At 48.1% G+C, this 15,213-nt stretch overlaps 5 protein-coding genes across 5 annotated transcripts; 1 reads left to right on the top strand and 4 right to left on the bottom strand.

The window, feature by feature from the left end:
* Nucleotides 1–350: 350 nt before the first annotated feature.
* ANOM_000188 (uncharacterized protein) lies at nt 351–824 on the bottom strand (the record flags this gene model as incomplete). The annotated part of the gene is made up of 2 exons (XM_015545446.1): nt 351–518; nt 594–824. 2 exons carry the CDS (start codon nt 822–824, stop codon nt 351–353), a joined length of 399 nt encoding a protein of 132 aa, XP_015412511.1.
* A 1,745-nt stretch (nt 825–2,569) lies between these two features.
* ANOM_000187 (metallophosphoesterase family protein) lies at nt 2,570–3,932 on the bottom strand (the record flags this gene model as incomplete). The annotated part of the gene is made up of 4 exons (XM_015545445.1): nt 2,570–2,831; nt 2,890–3,200; nt 3,258–3,724; nt 3,776–3,932. The coding sequence occupies 4 exons, from the start codon at nt 3,930–3,932 to the stop codon at nt 2,570–2,572; spliced, it is 1,197 nt and encodes a 398-aa protein (XP_015412543.1).
* Nucleotides 3,933–6,171: 2,239 nt separating this feature from the next.
* On the bottom strand, nt 6,172–7,491 carry ANOM_000186 (GIY-YIG nuclease family protein; the record flags this gene model as incomplete). The annotated part of the gene is made up of 1 exon (XM_015545444.1): nt 6,172–7,491. One exon carries the CDS (start codon nt 7,489–7,491, stop codon nt 6,172–6,174), a length of 1,320 nt encoding a protein of 439 aa, XP_015412542.1.
* Nucleotides 7,492–10,586: 3,095 nt separating this feature from the next.
* On the top strand, nt 10,587–12,233 carry ANOM_000185 (MFS transporter; the record flags this gene model as incomplete). Its single annotated transcript, XM_015545443.1, has 2 exons — nt 10,587–11,535; nt 11,584–12,233. The coding sequence occupies 2 exons, from the start codon at nt 10,587–10,589 to the stop codon at nt 12,231–12,233; spliced, it is 1,599 nt and encodes a 532-aa protein (XP_015412545.1).
* A 192-nt stretch (nt 12,234–12,425) lies between these two features.
* On the bottom strand, nt 12,426–14,484 carry ANOM_000184 (choline transport protein; the record flags this gene model as incomplete). Its single annotated transcript, XM_015545442.1, has 8 exons — nt 12,426–12,911; nt 12,958–13,287; nt 13,383–13,780; nt 13,849–13,931; nt 13,978–14,067; nt 14,130–14,153; nt 14,224–14,294; nt 14,365–14,484. 8 exons carry the CDS (start codon nt 14,482–14,484, stop codon nt 12,426–12,428), a joined length of 1,602 nt encoding a protein of 533 aa, XP_015412544.1.
* Between the last annotated feature and the right edge of the window lie 729 nt (nt 14,485–15,213).

Raw genomic sequence — 15,213 nt, 5'->3', positions numbered from 1 at the left:
GCGCCATGCCCGACGGGTTGCTTAGGCGGTGGTCAGGAGTGTACAAACCTCTAGTTGCAACAGAATGGACTCCAGCAATTCTGGAGTAGACAAGTACGGCGCACCGCCATTTTGATCGTACAGGTGTGTTCTTCCGGAGGGTACGACATCTGATCGATATTAAAATCGTACAAGAACAAGAAGACGGAACCTCAGGTTTGTCTGAATAAGATCCGATCTGTGAGACAGCCATCACTACCCAAGAGGACTCCCTGTGCTACTGTGCAGGATATGTACTGAGTGGTATAAATGCCGTTCAACAATCTGAGTGGCTTCAGAGCTGGCTTAACGCTGTCACATATATACATGTTCTAAAAGTACTGAGGATCACAACCCGCTTGCCTGGCTGCAATCATAAGGTCTTGCTGGCCCTGGCTTATCTTTCTATGGTAGTCGTCCCCAAAGGCTTGAAAGGCAGCCTGACTTAACGCGGCACCGTAGTTCCCCAGCTCAGCCCTTGCCTGAGCCCATTGTGGGACCTATAAGTAGAAGATCAGAAATACCAGATCCGGCCACCTAACTTCCAAAATTCAAAATGATTGACCGGGACTTACATTGTTGATCACCCAATGTTCAAATTTATCGGTAGTGAGGCCATCGTTTGTGTCCTGTTCGTATCTCTCGCGTGCCCTTTCGTCCTGCATTCCAAACTTTTCAAGGGCGTCTTGGTAAGGTTGGACTGCCTGTTCAACACGAGCTGCGGAGGCCGGATCCCGAGGCGTTAGGCCATCAAAATTGGTCCGATATGCGTACAGGGACGCGTCAAATGGCGCGAGTGCAGACATTTCGAGAAAGGCGAGAATGAAAATGGTAATAAGACGATAGGATGCTGTGATGTTGACGATCGAGACGGAGACGGGTTTTAAATCCTTTGTGGGGTGGACTCGCTGGCTGTGTCTTTTCAGCTCTGCCGATCTTTTGCAGCGGTGACGCTGACTAGAGGATCAGACCAAGATACGATCAGTGATTGATTGCAGTACTGTAGCCATTGAGGGCTTGTTCTAGGGCAGTGCCCCTCATGGTGTGGAACCACGTGGATGGTTCAGCTCGCGACTACCGAGCCGAGTGGAGTTCGATCTTACCTTCGCTCATGCAGATCATCTTAAGCGATTCACTCTTCCCAGTCATATCCTCCTCCCACTAAATTATACTTTCGAGAGTCACGGACGGAGGTGGGCAGCGATTGTGGCTGGCTGGAGTCGATCTTGTCCGCGCCCCCACATACGAGCTGTTGTGTCGGTCTTCGGGGATGGTGTACAACCATCAGGAGTGCCGGGTTCGATCAGGGTGATTTACCTCCATGTCAGGGCATAAAATGGCCGTTTTGGCAGGCATAGTAAGTCAGAATAGCAAGGGTTCGGTGTGGGATGGACTCATCTAGCGTTTATTAAGCTTTACTGTACCTCCTCCATTAAAGGTCTACGTCGAAGGTACAGCGAAATTCAAAACCGGCCCCCGGATTTAACAGTTTCTGATAGATCTCCAAGCAGCTCTAGCTTTTTGCTGTGTAGTGTCTTCTTGTATGTATTGCATTCATAGTTTTTCTTTAAGGACAGGTCGATCAGTCGCGATCCATGTATTAGTATTCGACCCATGCATGATGACTCTAGTCTTGCAACCGAGGGCAATGATTCCTACGGCATTATACGAGATTAAAGCAACTCAGATCATGGTTAACCCTTGCTCAAAAATTTCCAAACATCGTAGTCCTGATTTCTGGGAGATTCAGATATATTGCGTGATTGAGAAGCATCTTGGTCACATCGATATTGCTCTCGAATACCGGACATCCTAGATTCTGTCCGACCAAGCACAGATCGTTTCCAATCTCTTCCAGCATACCATGAAGAGTATCAGATCGCACATTTGGGCTCCATCACCTTTCTGAGCCCCAGATGTCGACAGTGGCTTCACTTATAGAGCAATTCTTCTCCCATCCATCGTCTGTCTGTTGCAGGAAAGCATAGAGGAGGAGGCCATCGTGCGACCGCATTAATTGCTGTGTCTGCATTGAATAGCGGCCTGACTTATAGTAAAGTGAACTCCTGATCCAAGGGTTTATCCTCAATTCCGTGCTGTATGAAGAAGTCCAAATGGACTATAGTACAGTTACATGCGATTCTTCACACAGGAGCCGTCGTTGTGCCTGTCGATCTGCAGATGCGCGTCACAAGGATCTAGAGTGTTCTCGGTCAGACGGAGGCCAAATATATCTTGACGGATAGCTCCTGTACTGGAATATTCAATGGCCAAAAGGAACAAAAGGCCATCGTCCTCGACCCCGTCTTCGGATGGATTTTTGGGTTCTTCACATGGTATCTACAAATCTGTCGCTCGATCTCCTGGCTTGATGAGTGAGATACCATAATTACCCCACAAGTAAACTGAAACAGATGCATAATACAACATGTGCAAGTTGTCCTTGTGATGGGAGCCGTAGGAATGCTCGACGGGATCATTGCACGCAGGTATGGCAAGTAATGAATTGCCTCTGGGCGCCCGGAACGAGGCTCGGCTACATGTCTATATTTCACGTATAAGTCGTCGTGACGGAGGGATACCAATCCTCTCCGTAAGTAGAGTTCAGGTTGACTTTGCCAGAGACTGATCTGTCTTCCAACCGAACCCATGTCAAGATTTGTTTTTCCAGAGTCATCTCATCCAACAGGATCTGTCGTGATCCCCGAGTCCACGAGCCATATCCACCATACCCAGTATGACGCCCGAAACACAGGTTCAATCCGTTGCCAGTGAGATTCATACCGGGAAGCTTCGAGTCCCATTTAAAGCACCTTTCCGTTTGTTTCAGCATGGACTAATAGAGAAGGCAGAAAGCAGGCAGCCGCTTACCAGTCATCACCATGATCATGGCCACTGAACGTCGCCAGGAGACCCTCGGTGTTCAGCATTGCCTCCATGAATGGAATGTCCTGACCGGAGTAGCTGAACACAGTTCCCGAGACCTCTCTCTGTCCGTTTGCCTCGCCTTGCTGGGCTAAAGGATTATCGTCATTGATGCCTGGCTCATAATTTGTGTTGACCCCCTGCTTCTGGAAGGCAAGCATTGCGTTGACCGGAATGTGGTAAAATGCAATTGAAGGAATCACTCTGCCATACTTCTTTCTAAGCTCTGTGTTGGTTTGTATGAACCATTCAACCACCTAGAATCACCAAGTTAAAGGGGATTACACCGCAAGAAAATAAAGCATATGACTAACCGACTCGTCAACCCAACAAGGCTGTGGAACTTCACTCCCATTCCTTAGTTGCTGGTAATAATTCCCGCCACGACTATCAAAAAACCACATGATAAGGGCTGGGGTGTCTTTGGATGAGTCCGATGCGTAAACGGGCAAGTAATAGTTGGATACACCAGCAAGCACTCCCGAGACCATACTTTTTGTCAGGCTATTTGGGTAGGTCTTCTCTCGCTCCAGGATAGCGCTGCGAGACAAATTATAACCGCTGTCATGGTTACCATAGGTAGAAGCCCAGAGGAGCTGGCGATCCACGAGAGGCGCTACAAGCTGATCGATATAGTTGGTCGCATTGGACAAGAGGGTGTCCTCCCCGGTGATGAGATCCCCATTGAGGATGACCAACTGTGGGTTTTCGTTGTCGAGAACGGTATTGATCACAACCTGGGTCTCAGCATCTTGCGTCGGTCCCCAGGTGGTGGCCTCCGCTAAAACCTAGTTAGCGGTGCTGTCGCATTGAAACCGAAGAATAAGCTTACCTTCGCCGTAGTGTAAGTCCTCGAAGATAGATAACTGGAAAGTTCCTTTCTTTGTGAACTGAAGGCGTTTCCCCGTTACTGTTCTCCGGTTTGCCTGAGTAAGTGCATAGCCACCTAGGGCTAAGCTCAGCGCTACCAGAAGAATATGACGAGCCATAATTATTACCTAAAACATTTTTTTTCGCCTCGGATGCGAGCCTCAGGGTTTGACTGGGAGAACTTGGTGGTATTATATAGCCCAACTGTCAGGTACATGGTTGGCAAACCGTCTGGTAGCCATTCACCTATCAAGTCGGCACACTGCTTGTGCTGTAGGACATTATATTGACTCTCATTAAGCGAGTCCGCATTTGCGTCTCTACATTGAACACGTTGTGGTATTCCTATCCATGACAGGCTATAGCAGGCAAGCTCCAGTGGAGCCACCAACTCCCGCCGTTCCTGCAGTGGGGATTCCAAATGCCGCCACACAACCACAACATTGCCAATTGGGGCTGTAGGAAACATCCACAAAAATGCCAGATATTTCTAACGGCGATTTGATCGGCATATGAAAAGTTGAACTCCCAAGGGCTTCCAAATGTCTTCTATACCACGCCACAGTCCAGGCGGGCAAAGATTTAGACCCACCCAAAGTCTCCATATTAAACGCGTCACCTCCGACCAAGCCTTTTTCTTTCCCTATCCACTATCTATTTCTTCATTAAATAGCTCCTAGAATGCCTCTAGTCGTGATAAACCCAAATAGGATAAAGAAGCTCGAATTAAGTCCCTACCCTAGGGAGGTTATACGTGGTCTATACCACCCAGAGGCCTCTATAGAGAAAATTAGGGGAATGCTTTTAATATCTACGCCAACCTTTTAGGTAGAATACGGCCGAGCGAAAAACGCCTCGAAAGAAGTGGAACTAAAGTGTTGAGCAGTGACAGTAGATCATCTGTCTAGACAAGTGCTCGGTTGAATTAAAAAACGGAATCTTCAGAAATAGTGCTGTAGACTGAATCAACTGGGCGGGAAGTGTGGAAGGGAAGCATACTGATACTATTATAAACAGCCAATCCAAAGGTGTATCTATTATTATCTGAGTGGTGTAACTACTAGTTAATTGAAGTAGCTGTTGCTCTGATATTAATATTGTTGTGCTTGGGCTTGGTTCCTAACAACATAGCTGCTCTCGCGACAAGCTATCTCAAGATCCTAGCAGATAATAGCTATTCTACCCGGGAATCCGACTTGGGATGTATAAATCACAGCACTACCAGTAGAAAACAGATGAGGTAATTTGCCGATATTCGACCGATATCCAGTCTGGGATTCATGGGATTGATCGCTGTCTCCGGGGCTTTAATGTACCTACCTAAATGGAAACTCAAGGAAAGCACCACAGCTGTTGAGTGTTGAATAATCCTAACTTCTCATCCATTATTTATGCTACATGTTTCCAGCCAGAACTCGATCCCTTGCGCGGTGTTCGTGACACTGAGATTAACCCTTCTCGATCTGCATCACAATCATTATCGTTCCCACCACGTTCAACTACTGCTAGTTCTTCGATCATATTATATACCCCCCAATATTTTTCGCCGACGCCAATGTTGCATACAATCAAGGAAGCATGGTTCTGTGATTATTTTCGCAATAATGAGCTTCACTCAGAGTGGTAGGCAAAAAGCAGAACGGGTAGAAGTCGAAGTATATTCCATACTTTTGTTGTTTGGCGGACGGAAGTGACTCAAGTAGATTGAAGATCAAGGCAGAAAACGTTCAACATGCTCGTGAGGGCTTTCAGATACCTAGGCACCTGGCCATCCATTTCGGGGATATCATCCGGCCCTGGCAGGAATGGGGCTTAAGGGACGAGATGATCTCTGGTAGGGGAAATCTCGCCAGCCTCCTCTGATCTGGGGCTGGGAACAGGACGAGTTCACTCGAACTAGGCACGCGGCTTGCGGCGCTGCAGGATCCAGATCCCTGTTCGAATGGCGCCACACTAGCGAGTCAGAACCAGCGCGATGACGAGATAGGTCACCATTAGCGTGTGAGACAAGGCTGTCTCGCGGAGTTTTCCTTCTTGGTCTTAGATTGCTGAGGTCTGCTGATCACGGATCTTACTGTCATTATGCTGCGTTTATATGCATAAATGTTATACATTGATATATCTGTAAGTGGTGGAATAGTGAGCCCAGAATAGATTGTTTAGAGTTATGCTTTAGATCGTGCCCTGTTAAGTAAAGTCGGCACCTCAGCAGCAAATGATTCCATTCTTATACCACAATCAGGCTTTAACGTAGTACGAAATATAGCAATACATAAATCCAAGCAAACAGCCAAGCTACAAAGAATGCCAAACAGCATAAAGACAACGAGGCGTTGTGACGAGAATTGAAACAAGCAATCAACGAAGTGTCATATTCTCAAGAGTACCCACCAATCCATTCTCGTCCTCATTGGTTGTCACTTTCACTGGTGAGGCAGGATATCCGCCGGGTACCTGAGGAAAGAGGACGGAGCCTTTGTGTGTTGACAAACCCTCGACGGCGGTCCAGTATTCCTCCGACGACATGGACGGCGATGCAGTCGGTATGATCAAACTGTTTTTTAAGAGACTCTTTCCGTTTCGTGAGCGTTCAATTGGGGTTGGGGTGGGAGGATCGATGTATTCATCGCCGGGAATTCCAGACACAGAGCTTGATGGAGAAAGTCCAGGCACCGATTCTGCATCGTCGAGGTTCAGGGCCTCCACATCCATGATAGCATTGTGAACAGCGGACGTGTCTGAAGTATTTGGCTCGAAATGTAATCCCTGTTTCTCCCAATCTTGAACCCATTTTTGAGCCCATTTGTACCATCTGTCTGGACCTGAAGGGAGCTCAGGAGGCGGAATACGCACGTCGACTCGCTTCTCAGGGTCCTGGAAGCCCTGTGAAAACTGGCACCAAACTTTAACACGCCGGTATAGCTCATCGAGATCAGCTTTGAACCATTCATTGTGAGTGACGTTGCATCGGCTACATTTATGTTTGTATCGATCCTGAGACAACTCCCGATGTACCACCTTCTCGAATATATCCGGGTTTGGACAATAGAGGGATCGACGTTCCGTAAAATTAGGATAGCACTTCTCCTGTTCACGAGCCCTTCGTGTGAGACTGGAACTGTACCCAAGCTTGCACATGCCTTTCGCATCTTCGCACTCAAAGATATATAGATGATCTCTCTTCTCCTTGTCACTGTCCATGCTGGAATCGTGACCAGCCGCCTGATTGAGTTTGCCCACGATGTATTTGTCCATATCGTCGATTTTATAGGGTGTGAATTCCAACTTGGAACTCCCCTTGTCCTTCTTCGACTGTGCATTGACATTTCTCGCCGGTGTTGCTGGACAAACAGCCGGGCTATCTTGCGTCTTTAGTTCAGAGTTCCACTGGCGCACGGCATCTTCTATGGCTCCATTATTTTTTTGCTTCCCGCAGATAGTAAGCCCGGCCAATTCCTTCAGCATCTGTCCTTTCTCTGCATCCCCAGTCCTATTCTTGTAGCTGCTCTGAAGCTTTGCGTGTAATTCGTTGATCTTAGTCTTCTTGATCAAGTCGCTTCCCGGGGTGGACGTGCAGCGACCATCGTTTCCACCGCTCTTGTATGCGGCACACTGGCCAGTATATTCCTCGGAGGAAAAAAGATGAAATGGAATGAAATATGTCTGCTTTATCGCCATATCTACCTACCTTGGCTGAGTACATGGAACTTCGTCCAGTCGACGAGAGGGGCCTGGGGTTCACATTGCTTATCATATAGCGCTCCGTCCCTACATTAGAGGCAGTCCCGGTGATCCGAGAGCAAGAACAAAACGCGCCCTGCAACCGCTGCGCCACCAGCTTCAACGAACCCCTCCCGACCTTTTTGCCAAAGGATCGCTACCCCGGCTTCCGGTGGGACCTGCGAGTCTAGTCTTTCCCAAGATCGAGGCCCGCGTGAGCTGTCGGCGGCCCGTCCCCGCGGCGTGGTGGAGTTCCGTGCTTTTGGTCTCAGGGGGCTACGGTTTCCACAGACCGGTCGAACGCCACTAGCAGCGGGCAATTGGCGAAATGAGGCAGGTGCGCCGGCAGCGAGAATCTCACCTGTCTCAGTCTAGTGAGCAATATCCCTGCTACTGCCCCTGTCTCGGTAAGATAGAGAGTCTCTCGCCTTTCTCTTGGTCCTAACCTTTCGTACAATGACACGGGGTTCCCCGCTGGGCCCGCCCCGAACCGGTTGATCTCCGGAGTCAGAGTCGATCTCAGATCCTCGACTCCCTTCCGTAACAAAACGGAGCTTGATATCATTCATTATGACGTCCTTCTGGTTCGTTTTGGATTTTCAGTAATTTTATACAATCCAGCTATAAATCTTACATCTGCTACTCCAGAAGTTAGGACAACCCTTGATTAATAACGAGGTTCAAGAGCTAGACGAGAATTCCTTCCATCACCACCCCAGCTAGACTGAGCGCTTAGTCCCAACCATTTTTCACCAACTAGGCACAGATGGCCTGAAAAAATATACCCCCGGTTGGAACACTCGGGTCGCTTATTTCGCCACTTTTTCAAGCCATAGCGTGCTCTTTGGGTTTGCCTGGGGTTAAACAACTCGTGCAGGAATCACATAGGAATACTTTCTCATTCGATGCACAGCGCTAGCATCGTGCTGGGATTGGATTCCTGCTCTCAAGTGTGTCACATCTGGGGTCCTCTACGGTTTCTAGGGATGTAAGTATGTTAGGGTGAAGAAGATAGCGTTAACTAATGGACTTTGTGGCAGATAGCCTTCTTGAATTGGATAATATTGAACACTTAGAGAAAACTACTATTACAAGTGGAGAATATTTCCACTATGCCTGTAGTTGTCCCATACTACCAGGGAGAGTTCCTATCTGCTAAGTTCGCACAAATGCGCTGTCCTATAATATAACTAGACAAGGCGTTTTAGTGCCATGTCCACAGTTACATCATCTTCAATCTCCCCTCTTTTAACAAAGGGTTGCTCGCGGGCTACTTATATCAACACGCGCGAGATCAAATCTGTTTCTCCTAACCATAACGAGCCATAGACAAGGTGGCTGGCTTTTTCCTGACCGCCTGCAGGAACCGTAACTTCCACTAGCAATTCCCAAATTCCAACTTGTTGACTTCCCCTCTTTCTTTATCACCATCTACAATGTCAGTAACTGTTAGCTCCAAACTGGTTGAGCTAGACAATTTGATCCCCAGAGTTGTGGACCGTGAATGCGAAGGTATATAATATGTACCCTGTTCCACTGATATCTTCTCCTGACATGTTATCTAATAAAGGGATGTAGAGAAAGTCATTTCCTGGGTTTTTGAGCATTCAGATATTGTAGATGGGGATCGCCTAGTGAGTGGCCCTGAAGAAGATTGCAAATTTCACCAATTCTTGTATAATTTAGTTTTCTACCGATATGAGCTACAAGAGAGCGCCTTCGATACTACAGAGATCTCGAATATCTTCGTACCGAACCAAGCAATCACCTTGCCCACTAAGAGTTGGCGCATATCTGGAAGAGAGCAATCTAAATATCTTATACGTGACCAGTGCCTAAGATCCAGCTTGCTAATGGGGGCTATCTATTGCAAGCTCAATAATGTCAAAGAGCAGCATCCCAAAATTGGGTATGTCTCTTAGCTTATTTTACATCTAGCGTTCCTAATCTCCCTAGCTTTGCCACACGCGGACGCGAATTAAGATATACGATTGGCGGTAAACGATAGGCCGCCAGACCAGAGGGCGCCGCTGTTGTTGGACCAAGAGCTGAATATCTACCAATAATCTCTTGTACTGGGGTACTTGTACAATACTTCATTGAGTAGGATGTCTGCTAATACTATTCAGTGGTTTCCAGGGCAGATTTGGAGTGAACTTCTGATAAAAACCTTTAGTGCCATGTTGGGACAGCTCACTAAAAATCTTAGTATCCTGGATGCCAGATTCCAAGACCAGGAAGTTTTTATAGTTGGTTTCTATGGTCCGTATCTCCATATTGCTCGTGGGTTCTTTACGAAAGATCTCATCTCCAGAGTATATGCCCAAGGACATTTCGATCAAGAGCCTGTTAGTCTACATTTTACGCGAAGTTATAACTTATTCCTCAAGGAAGATTGGCTTGAAGCGACACGTGCACTGACCAGGTTGATTCGATATCTGCTCAGCGGAACGGCGAGAGTTGGAGCTGTACAGAAATATGCGAAGGAAAGGTGTAAAGTTTTTTTCACGTCAAGACTGTTCTATAGATCGCCTGCACGCTTTTATCTTATTCAGGCTTAACTTAATTCACTAGGTCCATCAAAGAAGTCTTACCAAGTTGGTGATTTAAGTTCCACAGATCTAAAGCTCAGCCTCGCGCCACGTATTCTCCATAAAATGTCCCTTATCTAGATGAAACTATGGTCTTTGCTGTCGCACAGTTTGGGTGAACCGTGTTCCTTTCCACAGATCTACCCATTCTCTCATTTTCTCTATCTTTTAATGATCGTTTGGTGGTGTAAACTCCGCTCATTATACGAATCCCATGGACAGGTTCGAAGTAGATGATCAATACTTACTTCAAATTGCATGTCTCGGTGTTTTCCGGATGATACATGGCCCGGCACCATGTGGGACATACCCGTATATATCGAAGGCTCTAATGCTGTGGCCAATCTAATGACTTCGGGATTCATTTCGGCAGATGTTTTTCAGTGCCAAGATCGACTTGGCTTCAGTTGACTCTCCACGCCGGACCCACATCAACAAGGGGAAGCTACTGTTTAATTACAAATGGGCTTCCACAGGTTGACCCCCGGCTTTGCACCGTTGGTAGCAGGTCAGGAGGCTCACAGCCGTGAGGGGATCGTGTACAAAATGACCTCAGGATCATCCGAAGCCCAAGCAGCGACTTTCAAGAGTAGCTTCAATGACAGAATCACAATTCCTGACTCTGAAAACCCAAAGAGATGGTCGAACGGGAAGAAATGGACTATCACTGTGGTTGCCTCACTCATGACATTCTCTGTCACCTTTGCGAGTAGTATCTTCAGCACCGCGGAAAAGCAAACGGCAGCGGAATTCCATGTGTCCCACGAAGTGATGATATTGGGTCTTAGCCTGTTTATGTTAGTCAGTGATCTGACTCCGGTAAAGACAAATAATTCGCTCGGACGGTTGGCTAATGAATCAACGCAGGGATATTGTTTTGGTCCGCTGCTATGGGGGCCACTATCCGAGAGCCATGGGCGTAGATTACCCTTGATGCTTGGTGTGATCGTCTTCTGTATCTTTCAAGTGCCTGTAGCCGTGGCCCAGAACGTGCCAACCATTGTAATCTGCCGCTTCATTGGCGGTCTGTTTGCTTGCTCGCCGCTGTCGATTGTTGGAGCCACTCTGGCGGATATCTGGGATCCGGTGGAACGGGGAATTGCTGCGTGTATATATTCCGGCGCGACATTCTCTGGGCCGGTTCTAGGCCCGATTGTGGGCGGCTTCGTCGTGGACAGCTATCTCGGCTGGCGATGGACAGCGTGGCTGACTCTGATCCAAGGCGTCTTTTTCTGGGTCCTTGGCATGATCTTTGTGCCTGAGACTCACGCCCCGACATTGCTGCGCCGGTTCCAGGCTCGTGAGTGCTCTTCTGACGGAAGGGAAGAGCTCGGACAATCGAATACCAATTCGCCTGTAAGCTACATGAACTGGAGGGAATTCCTGACGAAGTTCTTAGCACGACCACTTGGTAAGGACATTGTGATCGAGTGCCACCATTTTACTAACAGGTGAGCAGTTATGTTGGCCACCGAGCCTATCCTGCTGTTAACAACCCTGTATATGTCCCTCGTCTACGGGACGTTATATCTCTTCTTTGAAGCGTATCCCATCTCGTTTCAGGACCAGCGTGGCTGGAACGCCAGCGTGGGAGCCTTGCCTTTCCTGAGCATTAGCGCAGGTGTCATCTGCGGCAATCTGACCATCGCAGCAACAACCGTCTTCCGTCTTAAACGCAAATACCACGAAGGGGGTGGTATAGTCGCACCGGAGGAGCGCCTAATCCCCATGATGGTTGGTGCCGTCGTTTTACCACCAGGACTATTCTGGTTTGCGTGGACCAGCAGCCCTCACATCACTTGGATACCTCAGGTCCTAGCTGGGATTCCGATCGGCATGGGTATTCAGGTCATCTATACGATGGGCCTCAACTACATTCTGGATGTATACACCCCCTACGCTGCCAGCGCTGTTTCAGCGAACACCTTTGTCCGATCTATGGCGGCTGCAGGGTTCCCACTATTTGCTACCCCAATGTATGATCGTCTGGGAATTAATTGGGCCACCTCCCTGTTGGGGTTCGTGTCGGTGCTCATGGTGCCAGTGCCGATATTGTTCTATATCTACGGGGAGCGATTAAGGAAGTTGGGCCGCTATAGCGTCACGTAAATCAGTCGTGTATGTTTCCTTCCATATCTAAATCGGACGTTTCTTAAATTTTGTAAATTGCAGTTCTGCCCTCCAGCGACAGGACAGATTCTTTTATGCGGTCATGCCTATGAACCACCGCGATCTAACGCCTAAATGCAACATGCTGTTCCACGAAACACATGCCTATCAATCAGCACATAGTGACCAACGCTATATCTCCACCACAGGGCCAGAGTAAACCTTCCTAGCACGAATGAAATAATACAAAAGACTGAGGATGATCGTCCCTACTGTACCCACCACGCTGTAGTTCATCGACTGCACATCTGCATGATTGTTCGGAGGCCAGAAGCTGAAGAAAGTGGCAATGGACATGTAGATCAACGAGAAGGCATTCAGCACGATCCCCCATACACCCTGGACATGGAATGGGCCCCAGACCAGCTGCGCGCCTGCTGTGTTAATCTTGATCTCTGAGCCGCGGGTCCCGTTGTTTCTGGTTATGATTCCGCCAGTGCAACGGCGGTACAGGAGTAGACCCGCAACAGCCATGTATGATAGATACAGGCCGGATGTCGACATCGATACTAAGCTGTTGAAGGCTACGTCGGAGCCAATGTTGATGAGGTTTAGAAGGAGCGAGATGGTTGTGGTGAAAACGACGGTGTATGTTGGTATTGCTGTACGCGTTGTGACCTAGGATACTTAGTGCTGTCGTGTGAATAGGTCTCTAGCTACTTACTTGACTCCAGAGTTGCCAGCCGGGGATTCCGCGGTCACGCGAAAAGGACCAGAATTGACGCGAAGCGGATGCAAGCATGCCCACTGAGGTACAGAAACACAGCACAATGATTATAGAAGCCATAACGACTGTCCCTGGGATGGACTCTGTTGCTTGCAGGAAAATGCCGACAAAGGGCAGTCCGGTAGGATCATTCAGTGCTTTATCGATGTCGCCGAGACAAAAGAGCAAGGCGAGAAGCATGGCAAAACCAAGGGTTCCGTTGATCAAAACAGTGAGCATCAGCGACCAGGGCACGTAGGTAGGGGCGTTGGAAATCTCTTCTGCCATCTACCAGCGGATAGATTAGCAGTTTTCTTGGCATGTGTGACATTCAGAAGCCTGGGATCTTCTGACAATAGCCAACTCGGGGACTGGTGACATACATGAACTGCGGCATCGCCACCGGCAAAAGCAAATACAGGACCAATTAACCCAATGAAGAACGAGAGGCCCTGGGTTGGCCATTGCCCTTCATTTAGGAAATGAGTAAACACCTCCTTGGCACTTTTATGGTCAGCCATATAGGTTAATGGAATCAGGATCGCAAAGAACCCAAGAATGTGGAGAATTAGAATTGTCCCTTCGAATCGTGGTAACAGCTTGCCTCCCACGCAGTTGATGGCCAGACCGATCAACGCGGTTGCATAAGAGTACAAAGTCATATGCCATGCCTGCGGGACATAGTCGGAATGCGTCAGGGAGATCATTGCTGCAATATAAGTTCCGTTAAGGTAAATGGCGGTTGCATAAGTAGCCTGCCATCCGATAACAGTAAGCCAGCCTACCATGCTTTGTCAGTATCTCCACCCTCTCGCCTTACGTCTAACCTTTCCAGTGAATAGGACTCACCCGTGATATAACTAGAGAGTTTCATGGCCGACGGAGGTGCCAACATCGAACACCAGTGGTACTGTCCACCGGCTGTTGGAGCCCTACCAAGTGGTCAACAAGAGTTTGAGATCTTGATCGATGTCTTACATTGAAACGAGCTCTGATAGTACAACGAAGGTTGCTGTAACACCGACCCAGACAAAGAGGAAAGCATAAACCGATCCAGCAGGGCCACCACTGCAATTGCCCATGTCAGTATGAAGTCAATCCTCGGGCTTGAAATATGGATTGCCACATACTTTTGGAAGCCTTGTATGAATAGCCTATTATGGTTCCTGACATTAGCCACAACAGACCACAAAATCTTGAACGTGTATGAAGACAGTAACATACGCTGTTATACCCTCCCAGGTGATAAGAATCGTACAACTGAAGCCCAGGATTGACATCAAACCAAAGTTTCTCTAAGCCAAGCCATACAAATCAGATCAACTGCGACCAGCTTTTGTTGGAGACCAGATGGGCAAGACTTACCCTTAGGACAGCGCGCTTCCCAATGCGGGCCAGGTTGATATCATCCAGATTCTCCTGCGATGAGCCGTCTATTTCGTGTAGTGCTGCAGGCGGAGCCTGTTTCAGCTCATGGCGACCCATTGTAGAGATAACCAGTAGGCCGGAGTTCAGCAAAATAGAACAGAAGCCGTCTCAAGTGGAACAGAAACAATTGAAACGGGAAAGTATATAGCATGACCAAGGTAGGCCTGCAATAGGAAAAGATATTTGAAGCGTCAGCTGTCAAGACCCAGCGCCGACTGAGAGAAGAACTATGTGCATACAGGGGTGGAAATTTCTTCGGCGCCCTTTCTCTCAAATACAACTGTCCGCCACACAGAGGGGACTAGACTCTCTGTTTCGGTTACAAGCGATGATACGCTAAGTAAACGGTTTGATTGACTTTGGTACCCTGGAGGAGGGGAACCTATACATGTGGACTGATTTATTGCGACATCGCAGGGATTCGAGTCAAGCGCGTCTTTAGCTGCATGTCCGTTCCCTAGGTCAATCCAATCACACGTGTACTCTGTAATAGCGGTGCAACTTGGGATTTGCCTAGATTGCCCAGACGGCCTCGGATAATCTTAGAAAGGTCTTAGATGCTTGTGTTTCTAAAGCGTTCATCAATTAACGTTCTGACTAGACAAGGTGCTGTGGCCGTCCCGCTCCGACAATCCCTGGTCAAAATATAGTGGCTTCCCATGGGTCGGCCTACTGCAGTCTTAGATCGTTTGTACCTGATCCAGGTAATTTCCACATTCATTAAATCCGTTCACCATGGCAGTGGTACGGTGTCGCCGGTGGGATGGTTCATGAGGTTACGCGGCG

Source organism: Aspergillus nomiae (genome assembly GCF_001204775.2).
Source record: "Aspergillus nomiae NRRL 13137 chromosome Unknown contig00001, whole genome shotgun sequence".
Classification (NCBI taxonomy): domain Eukaryota; kingdom Fungi; phylum Ascomycota; class Eurotiomycetes; order Eurotiales; family Aspergillaceae; genus Aspergillus; species Aspergillus nomiae.
Note: the sequence above shows the minus strand (reverse complement) of the source record. Positions and strands in the feature narration are given on the sequence as shown.